Source organism: Triturus cristatus, chromosome 3_2 (assembly GCF_964204655.1).
Source record: "Triturus cristatus chromosome 3_2, aTriCri1.1, whole genome shotgun sequence".
Lineage (NCBI taxonomy): Eukaryota > Metazoa > Chordata > Amphibia > Caudata > Salamandridae > Triturus > Triturus cristatus.
Window position 1 is genome coordinate 591,232,212 of NC_140584.1, and position 18,753 is coordinate 591,250,964.

General features: G+C 43.3%; 1 protein-coding gene across 3 annotated transcripts in view; it reads right to left on the reverse strand.

Annotated features, from left to right (window-relative positions):
• Positions 1-18,753, reverse strand: part of TXLNA (taxilin alpha) — a 101,684-nt gene that overhangs the window by 70,022 nt on the left and 12,909 nt on the right. For all 3 annotated transcript variants that reach the window (XM_085648438.1, XM_085648437.1, XM_085648439.1), the window contains exon 2: positions 14,567-14,763. In XM_085648438.1, the coding sequence (XP_085504564.1) occupies positions 14,567-14,732 (166 nt within the window). In that variant the 5' untranslated portion in view covers positions 14,733-14,763. The remainder of the gene's footprint in view (positions 1-14,566; positions 14,764-18,753) is intronic.

Here is an 18,753-nt window from a genome sequence, read left to right on the forward strand (position 1 = left end):
TAGGATAATTTTTTAACCCGTTTTGAGCCTCACACTGCATTCCACCAACTTAAAGTGCTGTGTCTGGTTGGTATTCGCCTGAACACAAGCACCTTATTTTTACAATGCTACATCGTTCTGTTAGGAATCATCTATGATATTTTTCAACGTATTTAAAAAAAAAAAAACTGCAGTGTAAAGCTACCTTGAGAAGACATGTTGGGCGAGTGGCTCAGAAACATTCTAGTGATTAGTTAAGATGAATGATACGATGTGGAGAATGGATAGTGGTAAGATCTTGCATAAGTTCAGTGGTACAAACCTTCAAAAAAGGGCATGACAAGAAAACGTCAGTGATCAACAGGGATAAAGTACTTTTGAAGTGGGTATATGTATAGTATGAATCTAAAAGATGAATGCTGATTGATCTCAACACTTGATTTTGGTCAATCTTCTGCCCGTGTTGTTTTGCCAAGCTTCATGAAGGTTACACTGAAGGGGAATAAAGACTATAGTTGGTTTAGCTGCTCCACAATATGTACGCATGGAAAGGGTAAGCTATTTTAGGAGATGCTCCGCTCCATAGAGTCAAATGCGAGTCAGTGTGGTTCTGGGGAAGTGGGGGTGGACATTTTCATGGTCAATGGAGTAGCTCCTTGCAGGTACTTTTGCCATTTTGACTAACAACAATTATTTCACCAATCAAGGATAGGCAGCACTGTAGCTGTTCAATATATAAACTACTTTCGCAGAACAAGACAGTCATTGCAGCTGACAACTGAACAGTCCATGGTTTTCACTTAGAGGCCTTGTTGCAAGGCCCCAGAAACAGATGTAATTCTACCCAAGTGGAATTATACAAAGGGTTATGCACTTTCTCCCTTTCCAATCACTATTTTGCAACTAACAGATAACAAGACCACAGAAGTTAGGTCTAAATTTCGATTCCATGGTCAGCCCAGTTGTCAAATTCCGTTCTGGTGGAAAGGTCACTGGACATTCTGAGACTTCTCTTTTGTCAAACGTGTTGAATACAAAAAAAACACAAGACATGGTTGTTGAAAGCCTGGCTTAGATGATTTCATGTGGGTCTGTGGAAGTCACAGGACACTCAAACTTGGCTACTGAACTCAGACTGATGAGAAATAGGAACAATTTGACAAGAAAAACTTGAGTTTTTTTCTGTGTGAAATAAGATTTTGATCCAGTAGAGGTTTCTGCACCTATAACAGTCAGTCTTCTATCAGACCTTAAGCTAGCAAGGGTCTGGACCATAGCTGCCTATTGATCAGCTACTGCAATTAGCAAGGATGTATTTTTTTTTTTGTCGCAGTTAAATTTAGCGAAGGCTTTCAGAATGTCCCAGAAAATCACTATCTTGTTAAAGAAGTTCACTTTGCTATGCTATTATGTCTGGTTTCTTTTCGGCTGGAATCAGATGTTAGGGCCTTAAATCTCTTAAACCAAAATGTCTTTAAATGGATGAAGGGGTGAATTTCATAACTAAAGAGCAAAACCTGTTATTTGATTCATTCTTTATCCCAAATTTATTGGAAATCCAAAATGATGTATGTATTCAACGGGTCTTACTCTGTACTCCTGTAAAATGAATGAAATCCTCTGGAGGAGGATCAATGGTTGAACACAATTAAATATCATCTGAAAGTGGTCTGATTTCCAAGAAGGTACAGTGGGTGAGAGAGGTCATGTTAGCACAATATGACAGATTTGAATCACATTCTGGAAGGGATGCCATGGCTACAAAGACAGTTGTTTAACTTGCACATAATAGGAGTGTGGTTAGAGGACATCAAATATTGAATTTCCTAAATAGAACCTGCCAGATAATCTGAATTTTATTCAAGACAAGGATTCTCTTATTAGTTTTACCAATATACATGTACCCCAGATTGATACGGATTGATGCAGCAGTTTATTTCACAGATTATATTCAGTAAGCCTATTTTAGAGAAAGTAAAATTTCTGAAAATTCCAAGTTGGTAGGTATTGCGAAAATAAATGTTAAGGTACTTTCAATGAATCATTTGTGTGCAATTATTTTTTTATTTAGAATGTTATATGCAAAAAGTTTCATGAATGTTTTTGTACAGTTACTATTTTGGGAAACTGTAAATAATAAATTATTTGGGTCAGTGAAAATTCTAGCGGTTTTTGGTTACAGATTGAGAATGGGATTATAAAGATCTGCAGAGATTGCCATCCTTTTTATGGCATATAATTTGGGGATGGTGGGAGTGAATCTTAGCATGTCTTCGTTGCTAACTTTTGTCAATGCAAATTTCATTCAACAATATTTTAACCCGAGATGTGTAGAAGACGTATATTTCCACTCTGGGCTTATTCTACCTGTTGTCATTTTCAAGACCTCGGTTCTCATCAAATGTTGTCCCTCTTACATTCTATTTAAGATCTGCAAAGAATGCTAGCATCTTATACGCAAATTTCAAGTATTAAAGTTTTATTTGTGTTGTTTTGCTGCTATTAATAGTAGTAATAATACGGGGGTGGCGGAAGTAACTGAACCAGAAACACAATACCCTTTGAAAAGCCAGAGGTCAAACATGCAACAGTAAATACATTATGATCCCTGTTTCACCCAAATCTTATATTCGCAGCAAAGACCAATGCCTTTGCCAAAGAACACAAGGTTAACAGCAAATTATGCTTAGGACACCATCACTCTTCTTCAAGCACAGTGAATGGAACTTACAAGACCACCAGTGTTATCCTGCTTGACACTACTAAAATAGACATTTCAGGTGAAAAAAGTTTTACATATTAACAAACAGACCGTAACACTACCAATTTGGAGGTAAATACGCATAATGTCCACACAGAAAGCACCCCACTAACTATCAATTGAATAAGGAATTACATTTTAAATCATGTGCAACACACACAAAGCCCATCAGGCCTCATAATATCTCCCTGCTCGCTACCAATTGCAATAAAGGAGTTCTTAGTGCTGAGACTCATTCACTAGCCAAAGTAAAAAATAAAATTAACAGATGTGCTAATTGGATCTACTAAAATTCCGCAGACCGGTCTGTGACCTGCTTCAGAGTACATTTGTGTGTGTTCATTTTTCATGTGCTTGGAAGGTATAAGATCAGTCCACTGAACTAATCATGAAAATAATATGCTCAAAGTAGCCATTTTTTAATGTTAGTAAACCAAGTGTGGACATATGCAATACTTGTCATACTAACAAAAGAATTTGGATTTTGCACACATGACTGACTCTTCTGTACCTGCCTCTGGCAAGACTGTTGGGCTTGGCAGTACTAAGTTGCTTCTGCTTAGATATACCAGGAGTGTTAAACGTGCAACTTGTTTGGGATACAAACGAACAGACTCAACATGAGAGATGGGAGTAAACCGGTAAAAAGCAAAACTACCAGTGCCAGGGAGCGTTTACTGCTTGCTGTAAAATTCCAAACTGGCTGAACGTCATACATGAAAGGTGGCAGATTGGTAGCCTTTTAGCCACCAGTAAGGTATCACGTCAGCCTTACCATTAGCAGAAATGAGCAACAGTCGACCACCAGCTACAATCTCCTGTAAAAGTTCAGTAGTTATGAGTAGGATCAGACATATTAAGGTTTGCTTCTGGAAGGCTTGAAGAGGTGGGCCCATCTATCAACATGCCAGCATCATCTGCAAAAAAAAAATGCTGTGCAGAAGAGGCCAGTTATGAACCACAAGCCAGATGTAAGAAGAATTTTTGCATTTTCAAACCCACCGTTTTGGTAAATAAAAGGGCTTGCAAAAGCAAAAATCATTTTTCTAATTATTTAAACATTTAGTAAGTCAGAAAAGTTTTTCAGAATAACTAAATGAGTTTAGAAATGGAATCGTTATTTGGAAGGGGTGTGTTACGGGCATCCTTCCCAAACAGCAATTTGATATCATACGTATCAAAGGTTTGTGACCAGAATTTCAGTCGCAAACAATTGAAATGGTACAGGCTCCTAAGTTGGGATGATCACAAACTCAGAAAAAAAGAAACCCCTGTGAATCAAGGTGAAAGTTTATGGGGAGCATGCAGTGAGCTAGAGGACCACTGTCAACTTTCTTTTTATTTTATTTAATAAAAGCAGCCCCGTTTCCTTGAAGGAAATTGGGCTACTTCTTTCATTTTTCCCCCAGTTGTTTTAATTAAAAAAGCTGTCACAGATAGGGTCAGCTGCCAACCCTTACAGGCCACCATCTCTACGATTGGGGCCAACCTGAGTGTGTGCCAATCTGCAATGAATATTAATTAGGCACATTAGATTGCGTCCCACTGCAACGCTTGCTAACCAACCTATTAATACCTAGGTTGGTTCGCAAAATCAAACAGGTTTCACAAAAAAAGTTGCCACTCAATTTGTGATCACTTTTTTATGTAACCAATAGTAGCACATCTCTCCCCAAGCTCCTTCAGACTGATAGCAACCAAGCAATACACTAGGGCATGATGCAAGCTGATGACTTGATATAAAACACGAACAACATAACTGTAGAGAGCACATTCACAACAAAAGGTCCCTTGGAGTCATTAACAGATAACCAGATATTTATTGTTACACAACTGAACTGCTTTTTTTTTTTTTTTTTAAATCAACCTTGTATTAATGAAGGACTGAGCAGACACACTAGGATTTAAACGTATGGTCAAGGAGTGAAACAGAAATCCCTGTAATGGATACATTAAAATATATCTATATATTACCTACTGGCGGTCGCCAGTAATTAATTATAATTAGGATCATATTTCCATAGGGAAAGCGTTTTTGACTTGCCTATATCATTGACACCAGTTAACAAATTTCCCCAAAAAGTGCCCCAGCGATTCTTTTTGTGCATGGAAAGTTTCAGGGCGATCCGTCAAGCAAGGGCCGAAAAGGGGGCGCGTGGGCTTCCCATGTTAATTACACGCTGAACGAAATTACACCAAATTTGGCAGAAAGGTGGCTGTTTGCCCAGAAATCGACCTTTTGTGAATTGGTCTAAATCCATTCCCTAGTTTTGGAGATATTAATGGAGAGAAAAAAAAATGCAGAGGCCCAAGTTATAGTTAGCGCAGGCAACTATGACTGGTGAATTTCAATGAGGGGGGTGGGGGAGAAGAAAAAAAAAAAGAGAAAAAGAGAAAAAAAGAGAAAAAGGAGAGAAAAAAGAGAAAGTGTGTGTGTGTGTGTGCGCGTGTGTGTGTGTACGTGTGTGCAAAGTGTGTGCGTGCGCGTGTCTCTCTCTCCAAGCACAAGGAGCCCCCGACCCTTCAGGGCGGCCTCATGGAACAGTGAGCATGGAGCAGCTCACCAATAGTCATCACAACAAGGCAAAACAAATGAGGCTCATTTCTGAGAGCAAGTCATTTATTACGAAGGCAGCAGCACATATTTCCCTTTCCTTACGCGTTTCAGCAGACGCCTTGGTCACAGGTTGGGAATGATTAAAAAAAGCAAAGTACGTTGTGCATACTTAAATACGTAATGTCACATGAGCAGTTCGTAAAAAATACAGGTTCCACAATGCATTGTACTGAGTTTAAAATGTTCCACATAAAAAATCTCAGTAGATCTGTTATTCAGCATGTGCAAAAACGAGTTTTCCAAAGTACCTGCATTGTTTCAGTGGCAGTATAACTCATGCAGCCGTATGTTTTTTGTTTGTTCCTGAAAATGCTCACAGTCAACGTAAGTCTCTATGAAAAATCATTGTTACTCAGAACGGTCAAAAGCGGGAGGTCATCTCCTCCGACTCCCTTCCACACATTTTTTTTTTGTGGCTACTACAGTATTCCCTAAAGAGGCTGGGTATCAGAGTACCCATTCTGGCCAATTTCCAAGGATTTGGGGGAGAATGGCTGAGTAAATCCTCAGATGTAGTCAGATTCAACAATGTCCGTCTTACGTTGCTCAAAAGAGGAACATCACTCTTTCCTCGCCTCATCAAAAAGTTGAGGGCATGAGCAAAAAGTCTTGGCAGAAGTCATATTAAGTTCAAATATTGAACCCACTCTTTCCTCCCAGTCTAATCATAGCTTGAGTTTCCCTATCCAGCTCATTTATAATGATGGCTAACGATGGCACGATCACTTTTGACAGCTTCCACTCTCAACAGTTTCTAATAATATGCATAAGTCCAAAAATGAATATTAGAGTCTTGTTTCCACTATAAATGTTCTTCCCAACCACAGGAACCAGAGCTAGACTTTGGTACATTGTGAACATGCCTTTACAGAAATCTATTTCCGCATTTAATTAATTTGGGGTGACTTTGCCAGGGCAATCAATTCATCGGTTTTGAATATTTTATATTTAATTCACAAAGGTTTTAAATATAGATTTCTAGCTCCCTTCATCGTCACACTAGGACAAACAGAAAGAACAAGTATAATGTCTTGAGTCCTTCATTGCACAGATCACACATTCCGGACTTAGCTCCTTTATCGCACCAGTAATTTTTTGTTATTTAAGGGTACGATACCTTATCTTAACATAAGTAAACATCATCTGATACTATGTTCCAACAAAAGCTTTAAACATCCCTGACTCTGCTCAAAGGATATACTGTCAGAGTGAGGCATATATATATTTCGAATAGTGAGTGATATCACTAGTGTAGCTTGTTCTGGAAGCAGCATTTTTTTTAAAAACTGTAAGTTGTGCTGATGTCCACATCTGCAGACGGTCGATGGTTCACTGCAATTCTGCTAGTGCAACCTCAAGATTATTATTAAAGATATAGTTTTATACTTTTCCATTAAAGGCTTCCTGCCTTAGGAAGTCTGTTAGGGTGCCCTCGGGTGCCTGTGATAAATTGTAAGCCCATCTCATTAAGTCTGAAAAAGATGTAGATTAAGCACCAAATAGGGTAAGTGCTAAGCGTAATGCTTGCACAGGAATTGCTTGCCTTAAAGATATTTTCTTACGAAGGAGCTTCCCTTCGAATACATTTAAAGCGGACCATTTACTTATGGGAATATATTCTAGGGCATAAAATAAAATGAGGGGTATCTTTGACAGATAAATATCTACCAGGGTTTTGAAGACTCGCCTACCAGTGGAACTGTAAAACAATGTTATTGCACCTGTAGAAGCCATTACCTTAAAACTCATGTGTGAAATATGTGATGCATTTTCAAGAGATTGGGAGAAAACTCTTTCCAAGTATGTATATGTTTTTACTATGTCCAGGGGCATTCCACCTAACCTCTAATTAAAAGGACAATATCACCTCTTTCCTCTAAATGGCAACACCTTGGGCTTAGCAACATTTATTTCCAAAACGTTATCCCCATCATTCTTAAATTTTCGTCGAGATTTCACTGAAGACCAATAGGAGGAAGATCAAATATTACTATGTCATCAGCGTACAATAAAAACATGCAGGTTTTGAAGTACAATTCGAGGAGGGAAATTATTACTAAAACAAGAAAGTAAACCATAAGATAAATTGAAAACAAGAGGGGAGCTAGAACAAACCTGTTTCAATCCATTTTGTGTTAAAATCCTAGGAGTCCATCCCTTGTTCCTCCCCAATAAAACTTTACACCAAGTGGACTGATAAAGTGCAATAATAAGTCTTAATAAATCGCTTGGAATTCCCAAATTAACCTTTTTTTCCAAAGTGTGGGTTGACTGACTATCAAATACTGTAGAGTAATCAACAAACGCAGAGTATATAACTTGCAATTTAAACACCATAAATATATCAATGGTAGTTTGAACTATTGCAATGTTATCAGTCACTGAGTGTTTAGGTCTAAAAACCCGCCTCAACTAACAATCAATCCATTGCGTATGCCTATTCATTAGGATGGTCCAGAATACTCAAGGTAAAGATCTTCCCTGTGGCGATTTGATGATAATTACAGGGACAGAGACAACAATTTTTTTGTGCAAGGGAACAACTATACTTCCCGTCAATGAATTTGTTCCATAGCATTACAATAGGAGAAACGGTGGGGGTAAAAAGTTCACTAAAGCTTTCTGGGTCATTGTTAATTACTTTTATGGGAATTTTATCAGGGCCGACTGCTGCAGAAGATCGTGCTTTCCTTTTGTACGTCTCAATCTGTTTTCCCTTTAGTGGTATCATATGCCAATCAAGCAAATCAGATGAGATTAGGGGCTATTCACAATTATTTGGAATAGAGTTCTTCACACAATTTAGAGAGATAGTCGAGCCATTCCAATGGGGGCATGGGTATAGCTGAAGGATTTTTCCTACCGTCTGTGAATTTTGCTATGAGCTGCCAAAAGGTTTTATGGCTTTTCTGTAAAGCTGCTTGTTGCAGATCCATCCATTTCTAGTCTATTATTTTTTTGTTGATTGCTGAATGAATATTTCTCTTTTTCCTTCTAAGAGCTTGAATTTCTTTACCCCGAGTGATTGAAAATTTTATAAACTGGCGCTGTATAAGCTTATTCGTTTTTGCGAAAGTTAAGCGTCCTTAGGTTCTTTAGTGGAAAGTATATTTTTCCTACGAGGTTTACACACCCTCTGAATCTCCTACACAGCATCTGAAACTAGATCTTCCATCCAAATATTTGAATTCCTTTCCTCTATTATGTGTTGATTCCACAGGGACGTAACTAGGGTATTCATCCAAGTTATGGTGTTAGAATTCCAGGTGGTTCGACCTTAACTAAAGCCATTTACTTCTGTTAAAAGTCCAAGAAGGCCTTTGTTGTAGTTGCAATTCGAACTTTGTATTTACTATTGCATGATTGCTGCCTTGAACAAACTCAGGATGAAGAACAGAGGAATGCTAGGACTCCTAACCATATCCCCTTCCCGCCAGGAGTACTTAACCAGCATTCCGCCTGAACTACCAAGCTGCCAACAGGTAGGTCGGCTGTCCGGGAGGGAGGGAGAGGAGTAAGGAATAGGACAAGGACAATGGGACGAGGAGTAATAAACATTACCAGTAAGTAATACAGCATTACCCCCCAGGTCCCTCCAGTCTTCGTCCCATTCCTTACTTAAGGAGTATACCAAAGCCAGAAACCCAGCCTTCCGAACCCTCAAAGAACACCCAGGCACCACATCGAATAGCAGCAGCCCCAGCGAAGCAAACGGGAGAACCACAGTAAAACACAGGCAGGAGCACACAGCCCGTAAAGCCCCCCCAACCAAACAACAGGGTCTCACCCCCAAAACAAGCCAGAGACGACCAAGGGAAACAAAAAGGCAGCCAACCAACGGTGCTGCCACCCAGAGGGCAGCCAACCCACACCGGGAACAACCCTGAACCAACAACGAAGGAGGAGCATCCGCCAAGGAATCACCAGAGACCACCCACAACAGAAGAACAGCGAGGAGGCCCCACACAGAAGAAGACCCAAGGCGACCATACACCCCAGGTAACCAGGGTCAGGCCAACAGTGACAACCAAGGAACGGAAGAACCAGTACCCTGGAAGGAAAAGGCACAAAGGGCACCAAAGAGGAAGCCACTCACAGAAAAAAGTGCCAGCAGGGCACCCATGCCTCACCGACCCCAAAACCAACAAGCGGAAGGAAGCAAGCCACAAAGGCGACAAGGCAAAAACCAGCAATGCCGGAAAGGAGTCAAACCGCAGAGACCTCCAAGTCCAGGTGGTTCAACCCTAACTCAAGCCATTTACTTCTGTTAAAAGTCCAAGGAGGCTTTTGTTGTAGTTGCAATTCGAACTTTCTATTTACTATTGCATGATTGCTGCCTTGAACAAACTCAGGATGAAGAACAGAGGAATGCTGGGACTCCTAACTCTACCCCCTTCCCACCAGGATTACTTAACCAATACTTACCCAGCATTCCGCCTGAACTACCAAGCTGCCACAGGAAGGTCGGCTATCCGGGAAGGAGGGAGAGGCGGAAGGAATAGGACGAGGACAATGGGACGAGGAGTAATAAACATTACCAGTAAGTAATATAATAATTGCGGAAGGAAGCAAGCCACAAAGCCGACAAGGCAAAAACCAGCAAAGCCAAAGCCGGAAAGGAGTCAAACCGCAGAGACCCCAAGCCAGAGGCGCTGATGGAACTACTCCACCAGAAACAACCAGCACCAGGAGGACCGTAACAGCCGGAGCACCCCAGAGTAGATAAAAAACTTAGAAGGGCGCCCACCGGGCCAGACGGCCGCCAAGCCCAGCACCACCAAGCAACCGCCAGATCCGGCAGCACAACCGACAGAGAGCCCGCCCAAGCAGACAACAGGACGAACGCCAAGAAAGGGCAAACAAGTTCCACAACAAACCCCAAAAGGGATATTAGGGGAAGCAAGGAAAGACCCAACAGGCCCAGACCAAACTAGGAAACAAAGGGTGATAGGACCAACAACAGGACCAACCCAAACACCACCGGGGAGTCCCACAGCAGATCAGCCAAGAAAAAAAAAAAAAAAAAAAAAAAAAAGGAGGATGGGACCAGCCAACAGAACCAAGACACAGACTCAGAGGACCAACCACGGGCAGGGCTACACGGACCAAACCAGGAAGGGAGGCACCACAGAACCAAGAGTCAGCCCTCCCAACGTGAAGGACTCGACCACCAGAGAGCACAGAGGACACCACCACCAAAAAACCCCAGCGGAGAAGGGCCCAGGGTAGAAACATCCACCACCAACCACCAGCGTCAACACAAGACAACTGCCAAAACACCCAAACCAGGAGAAGGAACCGGAATACAGGGACAGGCCTAAAGGCCAGGACCAAGGCACCCACAAGAATGCAGGGGAGACCGGGACACAAACCCGGAACCCCAACTAACAGAGGCACGGCCGAAAGGAAGCAGAACCAGCAAGCACCAGAACACCAGCCACCCACAGACCAACCAGAAGGACCAGGAAGCCAGAAACACAGACCCCGCCCAACAGGAAACAGCCGGGGGATAACCAGAGGCCCGAACCCAGCAAAGCACAACCCCCCATCAAGAACAAATCCAACAACAGGATCTCGCCCAACTAAATTCAAGGGGCAGCCACCAGCAGACTCAGACCAGGGCACAACACAGAGGAGCAAGGCGAAACCCCCAAGGCGACCAAGACATGGGGAACTCAAAGACCAAACAGGTCAGACTCTGCCCCAAACAACACACACCAAGTACGACACCCACAACCACACACTTCATGTGTGTGTGTGTGGGGGGTGACGACCCAAAGCGAAAAAGACAAGACCGGAGAAGATCAAGCCACCGAAAGAGGAACCAAGTGTCCCGGAAGGGAGGAAAACCCCCCAACCAGACGATCAACCAAACAAAGGACAACACCAAGAAACCACCCAAGCGAGTGCCGAGACCAGCCGCCAAGGGGCCACAAGAACAGGAGAGAAAAACAGGGCGGCACACAGCTCAGCTTTGCAGAAGTCACCACAGGCCCCCGAGAAGTCGGAACAACAGACACGCCACCAAAGGCAGGTGGCAACCAACACAGCGCACCCATAGACCTTGAAGGAGCGCACAGGGCCAACAGCCACAAACACGGAACCCCCAACCACCGAGGGCAGAGCGAAAGGCACTTGAACCAGCCCAAACCAGGCCGCGAAGTGAACAAAAAGCGGCAGGAAGCCAGAGCGGAAGCCAAGCAGGCCGCACCGGCAAGCCCATGGCTCAGCTTGCATCAGGGGAACGCAGGTGCAGAGTAGAGGACAGAGAAAAAAAAAGCAATAAGGCCGGACCAGACTCCAGCTACGCCAAGCACAGAACCGCCGACCACCAAGGGCCCGAAAAACCCACACAAGAAAGGCGCAAATAAACCAGAGAATAGAAAGCCAGAAAAGGGTCACAGACAGACACCCAAATGATGACCCCTAAGGTTCTGAGGCGACAAGGGACCGAGCCAGACACCTTCTGAAGGCAAGTCCCACCACAACCAGGATGCCCTCAACCAGGAGACCAGGGAACAGAAGGCACCGCCAAACCCAATCCACACAGGCCAATGAGGGTCCAAACAAAGGCACAGCGAGGCCAGGACAACAGTGGCAGAGCCAAGGCCCCAGTTCCAGACTGGAAGACCAGGGGCAACATCCCAACCCGAGAAAGGGGCCCGCCCACCTAGGCGGAGAGAAAGTAAGAGGAACAGGGAAGCAACCGGATCCAAGCAGACAATAGCAGGGCCGCCAAAACCCAGGAAGACCAGGGACCGGAGACACCAGAGGCACAAAACTAGCCCCTGAACCACCACGCACCGGCCGAAGAAAACCAGCAGGAATGCGCGCAGGAACCGCAAGTGACCAAGCCCCAAGCGAAAAGTCTTACGACCCCACCAACCCCACAGGGACCCAAATCCAGACACAACAGTGACACAGCAGACAGAACCCCTGCCACCAAAAACAGAGACCGGAGTGGAAGCCAGAGACTCCATGACATACCAAACAAAAAAGCCCCAGACCCAAAGGAGGGGGAAGAAAAACCATCGAACGGACACAACCAAGTACGGCAGACCCCCAACAACACCGTCGCCAAAAGGTCAGCCCCACTAGACAGCCCATGCGTGCCCCAAGCCAGAGCGCAAGGGCAAAGCCAAAACCGGCCCAAATGCAACCAGGCTCAACAGGAGCACCCTGAGCACGGTCCCCTAGCCGCCTGCAACCCAAGGATGGCTGCAAAGCAAGGCCAGAGAAGAGGCACAGCCCAGCGAACGGAAACAATAGGGCCCCCCCAGCGGGAGCGAAAACTGAACAGCAGAGGAAACCCAAACACGGCCCACACCCATGAGCTGGCAGACCACAACGTCCACCACACAAACGCCCCCACCAGCCAGCTCAGGCACGCTTCACTATCCCCAGTGCCTGAGCAGCAGGCAAACGACCATACCTGGTGCCATACACCCCAGAGGCACCACCAGCACAGCCCTTGAGCAGCCAGACATCCAAGGGCAGACGTTTTCATGCTCGGCCAAGTACAGAGGGAGCAACACAAACTAGTCAAAGACCCCCACCTCCAAATCAGACAGAGAACCCAACAGAAAACATGCATGTAATCTCACATTGATGAATATGTAAGAAGAAATTGCCAGAGAAATTGAATCCGATAGACGAGCCACTGGCACAATAGCTGCCTGTGAAGGGACCCAAAACTTCTGCACTGGTAGGGCTTGTGAACCCCAACGGCACAGAACCCTGTCTCGGAGCTACAGTCCCTCGCAGCTGAAGGAAAGGATTAAAACGGCTATGCAGTACTCACCCCTGGGGGCCAACAGACACCAGACCTTGCCGTCTGCAGCAACAGCAGCTCCATTAGCCAGCCCAGGTGCGCTCCTCCAGCTCCAGCGCCTGGGCAGTAGGACATCCAGGACCACACCGGCGGACGGGCACTCCAGGGGCACCAACAATACAGCCCCCCGAGCAGCAATCCAGCCACTACAGCGCATCTTCCAACTGCCCATCAAGAAGACGTGCCCACAGTAACCTAGAAATGATTGGGAGGACCAGGCACCAGCCTCAAAGGGAAAGCCGGCAACATTTGTGCCTCCTGGCAAGCCGGGAGGCACCCAAGACCAATACCGTCTATAACAGCCCTGCAGCCAGACGGAGACCAGAAGAAGGAGCAGCACCCCGCAACAGGGTGGAAGGCACGCAAGATCCACCCCGTCCAGGACCGCCAAGCAGCCAGACAGGGACTAGAAGCAGGAGAGACAGCATTTAGGACCTCATTCCTGTCGTGGACAGAAAAAAAATAAAAAATAAAAATGAACAAGTGGAATGCTGGGTAAGTACCTGTTGAGTACTCCTGGTGGTAGGGGTGGGATTAGGGGGTCCCCGCATTCCTTTGTTCTTTTTACTGTCAGGGAGATGGTTATATCCACAAGTAAGGACTGGAGGGACAAGAGGGTAATTGAGAATTTACTCCAGACTTAAGGGTAGACTTTATTAGTTCAAATAGCTCTGCCTTCAGATACTTTGCCTTCGTTACATCGGCAACCATAGTGGATTTATTTAGATCTTGGTGGTTCATAAGTAATCATGTTTCGCTTATTACCAAGGATAACAAATGTACAAAACTTGTTCATGTGTTTAATCCAGGCTTTATTAAAAATCACTGCTGAACTTTAAAGTAGGGATCTTTTTGGTAATTAATATCAGAATACACAAAGCCAGTTAGAATAAGTTCCTTTTTCCTGAACTTAATAAAATGTTTGCATCTTCTTCAGATTTGCCAAATAAAACCTTATTGATAGTGGCAATATTAAGCATTCTTTTCTGTTGAATTATGGGTGAACACGGGTGTTATGGTCTTGGCACATTTCCTTATAAAGCCTTGGAGGACCAGCTCTGCCAGTTTGAGTTTTGGGTTTAAAAGCCGTACCTTTGAATGGGCTATAATACAAATTATTTTACCATTAACTAGCTTGATCTTGTCATTTGCTCACAGAGCCAAAAGTACTACTCCTTTCTATACCGTATCTTACTACATCCCCCAGCAGCCTAGAGTGGGAGGCATGTTACTAACAGTCTGCTCTTTGAACGATTGTAATACTACTGAGAGGATACCAAATGTATACACGGTGTCAAATTATCACTTTCTAGGTGTGATAGAAATCTTACACCGTTAAGGGCAGCATACAAGCAAGCTTAAATCAAAATGGACTCACCAGTGCAATCAAGCTGCGACTCTATCCTTGGGCTCCCAGGTCTCTGAGCAGGACCACCAACAGAGGGGTGCAAAGCCTCATCCCCGTCTTGCTGGGATGCTGTGCCTACATGGCTAATTTCACTTGATGACAGGTCTGCCATAATTTCCATTTCCTGATTCTTCATCTGGACGCAGTTGATCGACACCAACTAATGACTGGATAGAGATAAGAGAGTTTAAAACTTACTGCTTATAAAAGGCTTAATGAGTACTGCACATATGTCACCTGCCCGAAGAGTAATAAAATATTTTAAGGCGCCTATGTGAGCTGTTGCCTTGAGGCCTATGAGGGAAAAAGGAGAGGTACTTTCTAGGGTCTGGGAGAATACCTTCCTTAAGTATATTAATGTTGTTACCACCTCCACGGGCATTCCACCCAATCTCCAATTAAAAGGACAGTCCCGTTTTCCTATAAAAGGTACCACCTTAATCTTGGAAACATTTATTTTCAAGAAATTATCCTCTGCATACTCAAAATGGACATCCAGATTCCAATGAAGACAAGTAGGTGTGAGGTCAAAAATACCCACATTGTTAGCATGAATTAGAACGTACACATTTTGGAGTGTAATTTATGGCAGAGGTTGTTAATGTTATTAAAACGGGTAGGTAAATCACTAAGAAGTATCAAGAACAAAAGTGGAGCTAAAACATATCCCTACTTCAAACCATTTTGTGTTAAAATCTTAGAAGTCAGTCCCTTGTTCCCTTCCATTAAAACTCTGCACCAAGTGGATGTATGAAGTGCAAAAATAAGTATTAAGAAGTCACTAAGGATCCTCAGTTTCACTGATTTCCTGCAGAGTGTAGATCTATCGACCCCATCAAAAGCAGTAGAGAAGTCGACAAAAACAGAGTATACAACTTCTGACTTAGACACCACATACTTGTCGATAACAGTTTGAATTATTCTGAAATTATCAGTCACAGAGTGTTTGGGTCTAAAACCCGCCTGGACTAACGGCATCACACTCTTCAAGTATCCTTTTTCCTTGAGATGATCCAAAACACTTGGAGGCAAAGATCTTCCCTGTTGCATCAAGTAGGGCAATTTGATGATAATTACAGGGAGGGAGACGGGAACCTTTTTGCTGTAAAGGCACTACTACACTTCCTGTCCAAGAGCTTGGAATTTGCCCTGTTGCATAACAGTGGCAGAAAAAGGGGGTAAAAAGGATTCTCCAGCCTTCTGGGTCACTTTGTAATACCTTTACGAGAACCGTACCAGGACCTATCACTGAGGAAGATCTTACTTTCGTATGTACACATCTCAATCGGTTTTCCCTTTGAAGGTATTATGTGCCAGTCAAGCTAGTGAGATGACTTTAGGAGCTCCTCACAGTTTATCGAGGCAGGGTTAATTTGCGTACAGTTCAGAAAAGTAGTTAATCCATTACAACTAAGGGATGGGCATCACAGCAGGATTTTTCCCACGGCCTATAAATTTAGAGATGAGCTGCCAAAACATTTTACTGTCTTATTGTAGGGCTGCTTGCTACAAATTTACCCAGTTCTTATCCAATATACATTTGTATTGTTTACAAAGTGATTTTTCCTCCTTTTCCTTTGCAAAGCTTGAATGTAGTTGCCCCTTGTGACTGAAACGAGAAAAAAATTAAAATCCATAAACTGGTGGCGAAGGAGCCTGTTCAACTTTCTAGAAAGTATAACTTCCTTTAAATCTTTAATTAAAAGTACCTTTTCTTTCTTTTTGGAGGTACCCACCTCCTCTGAATCTCATAGACCGCATCTGAAATTATTTCTTTGAATATCTGAATGGGATTTCTTTCTTCTAGTGAATGTTGAAGCTGCAGTGACGCGACTACTGCATTCATCTTAGTTATATTGTTTGAGTTCCAAATAATTCGACCTTGATTACAGGCTATAGTAGCCTCTCTGTTTCCTTCTGTTAGGGACCAAGGCGACTTATGATTTAGTTACAATTGAAGGTTTGAATAAAACATTGTTTGGTCGCTACCTTGAACAAACTCAGTTTTAAAGAAATAACTTTTCTGAAATAGATCATAACTAGTTATGATATAATAAATAATGGAAGAGCCAGTACAGTAACCCCCCTTTCTGGTATGAGCAGCCGGAACATCCCCATGAGTTCTTCCGTTTAGAATCACACTGTTTATTCCATGCAGCGATTCCAATAACATTCTTCTATGTTTATCTACCTTGGCAACAAGGTAGAGGGAAAACCACACCAAAAGCTGGCAGCTCTAACAGTACCCTATGAAATATTTACTGCAATAATTGAATTAATGGGGTGGATAGTTAATACCAAGGACACCCATACCCAATCATAATAGTGAACTACTAATATCAGAAACATGATGACATACCTATAATTGAGCAAACAACGTCAAACTTCACTTTCCGTCATGCTGCAGTAGGTCACGCCCCTGAGTTCATCTTATAATTCCCAGCTGCGTGTCCATAGTCAGCTACTAAAAATACTCTCTCAAAAGCAGGTCATTCATAGAATTCACATTTCCTACGAGCATGAGCCACCAAAAGCAGAAGACTCTGAGTGCCATTCATTATTACTCATCAATAATTCACCATTCACACCAAACACTTCAAAAATCTGAGAAAAAATTACAACCGCACCGTCCTTCACTGAAGACCAATTAATCCATACTCCCTCTTTAACCTACTTCTGCCACCGAAGTGCACCTAAAAAGTACTAATCCACTATCAGAACCCATGACGTCCCACTTTCAACTCCAAAACCACCCTCACTCAGCATGCAACCTTGACAAAAGATGAGCCGTACAAGCCCTCCTCCCGGTCACAGTTTACATATTTAGCCTGCTCACAACACCAGGTGCACTAATGGTTTACCCACTGAACATTACATAAAATTTGCCACAACTTAAAAAAGCAAGTTACTCTACCAATAGAGATGGCACACCACCAATCCCATCTTCAAACAGAACACATTTCTTGGCCATGTTATGTTGTTGCAAGGTATGGGCCTGACAAATTTCAGTTTTTGTGTTCGCACATTTTATTAGTCTAAACAAAAACTATTCTTCATTATTCCTTAAAAAAGGTTACATTTTGTTTGCACACAAAAAATTCATGTATATTTCAAGTTCCCACATAGTTAAAGAAATAAACTGTTCCTGTTCATTGCTGTAGTTACCTTTCCGATTAACCCAAAGAAACAAGCATTGGTAAAGCCAATACGTCATGCCCATGCAAGAGCTACTGGCTTTGCCAATGTGTTTTAGCCATATTGTAAATCAGTGTGGATGATGTTCAGCATGGCTAAAATTTTGTGGCGTGGAGGAGAGTGGCATAGATAGGAATAGAGTGTCATAGTGTTGTGTATTGCAGTGCCACAGAGAAGAGACGTGTAGAGTAGAATACTGTGGAGTGGCGTAGAGTGGACTGGTGTACAGTGCATTGGTTGCAGAGTATAGCGGTGTAGAGTGCAGTGGCGCAGATTTGAGTGGTGCATAGTAGAGTGCAGTGGTGTAAAGTAGAGGGGTGCTGAGTAGAGTAGGCATAGAGAAAAGTAATAGAGTGGCACAGAGTAAAGGGGCATAGGGTGCAGTGCTGCAGAGTACAGTGATGCAAAGTAGAATGCATTTGCATAGAGTGCAGTAGTACAGAGTAGAGCGACAGTTCAGTGGTGGAGAGAGCAGTGTTGCAGATTAGAATGTTGTTAGAAATGGGTTTTCTGGTTGGCTAGGGTTTGCACCCTAGCTAGACTGAATCCACCACTCGAGTCAGGATAAGGGGATTACACATCTAAAATAACTCCTGTTCACCCCTTTGGTAGCTTGGCACGCCCAGTCAGGCTTATCCTAGAGGCAGTGTGTAAAGCATTTACACAACCAGCAGTAATACATTGAAAACACTACAAAAGGACACCACACCGGTTTTAGAAAAATACCCAATATTTATCTGAGTAAAACAAGACCAAAACGATAAAAACGTCAACAAACAGTAATCCACAATAAAGCAAAAATAGACTTTATATACAGTTCCTTTAAGTCGATAGCTCCATCCAGGGTTATTACGGCATTATGAACAAACAAATCCAACAGCTACGGCAGGTCGCGGGCCATCTACGGTGTCGGGGAGACCCGTAAAATAGTACCATTGGAGATGCAGGGCGTCAGATCTTGC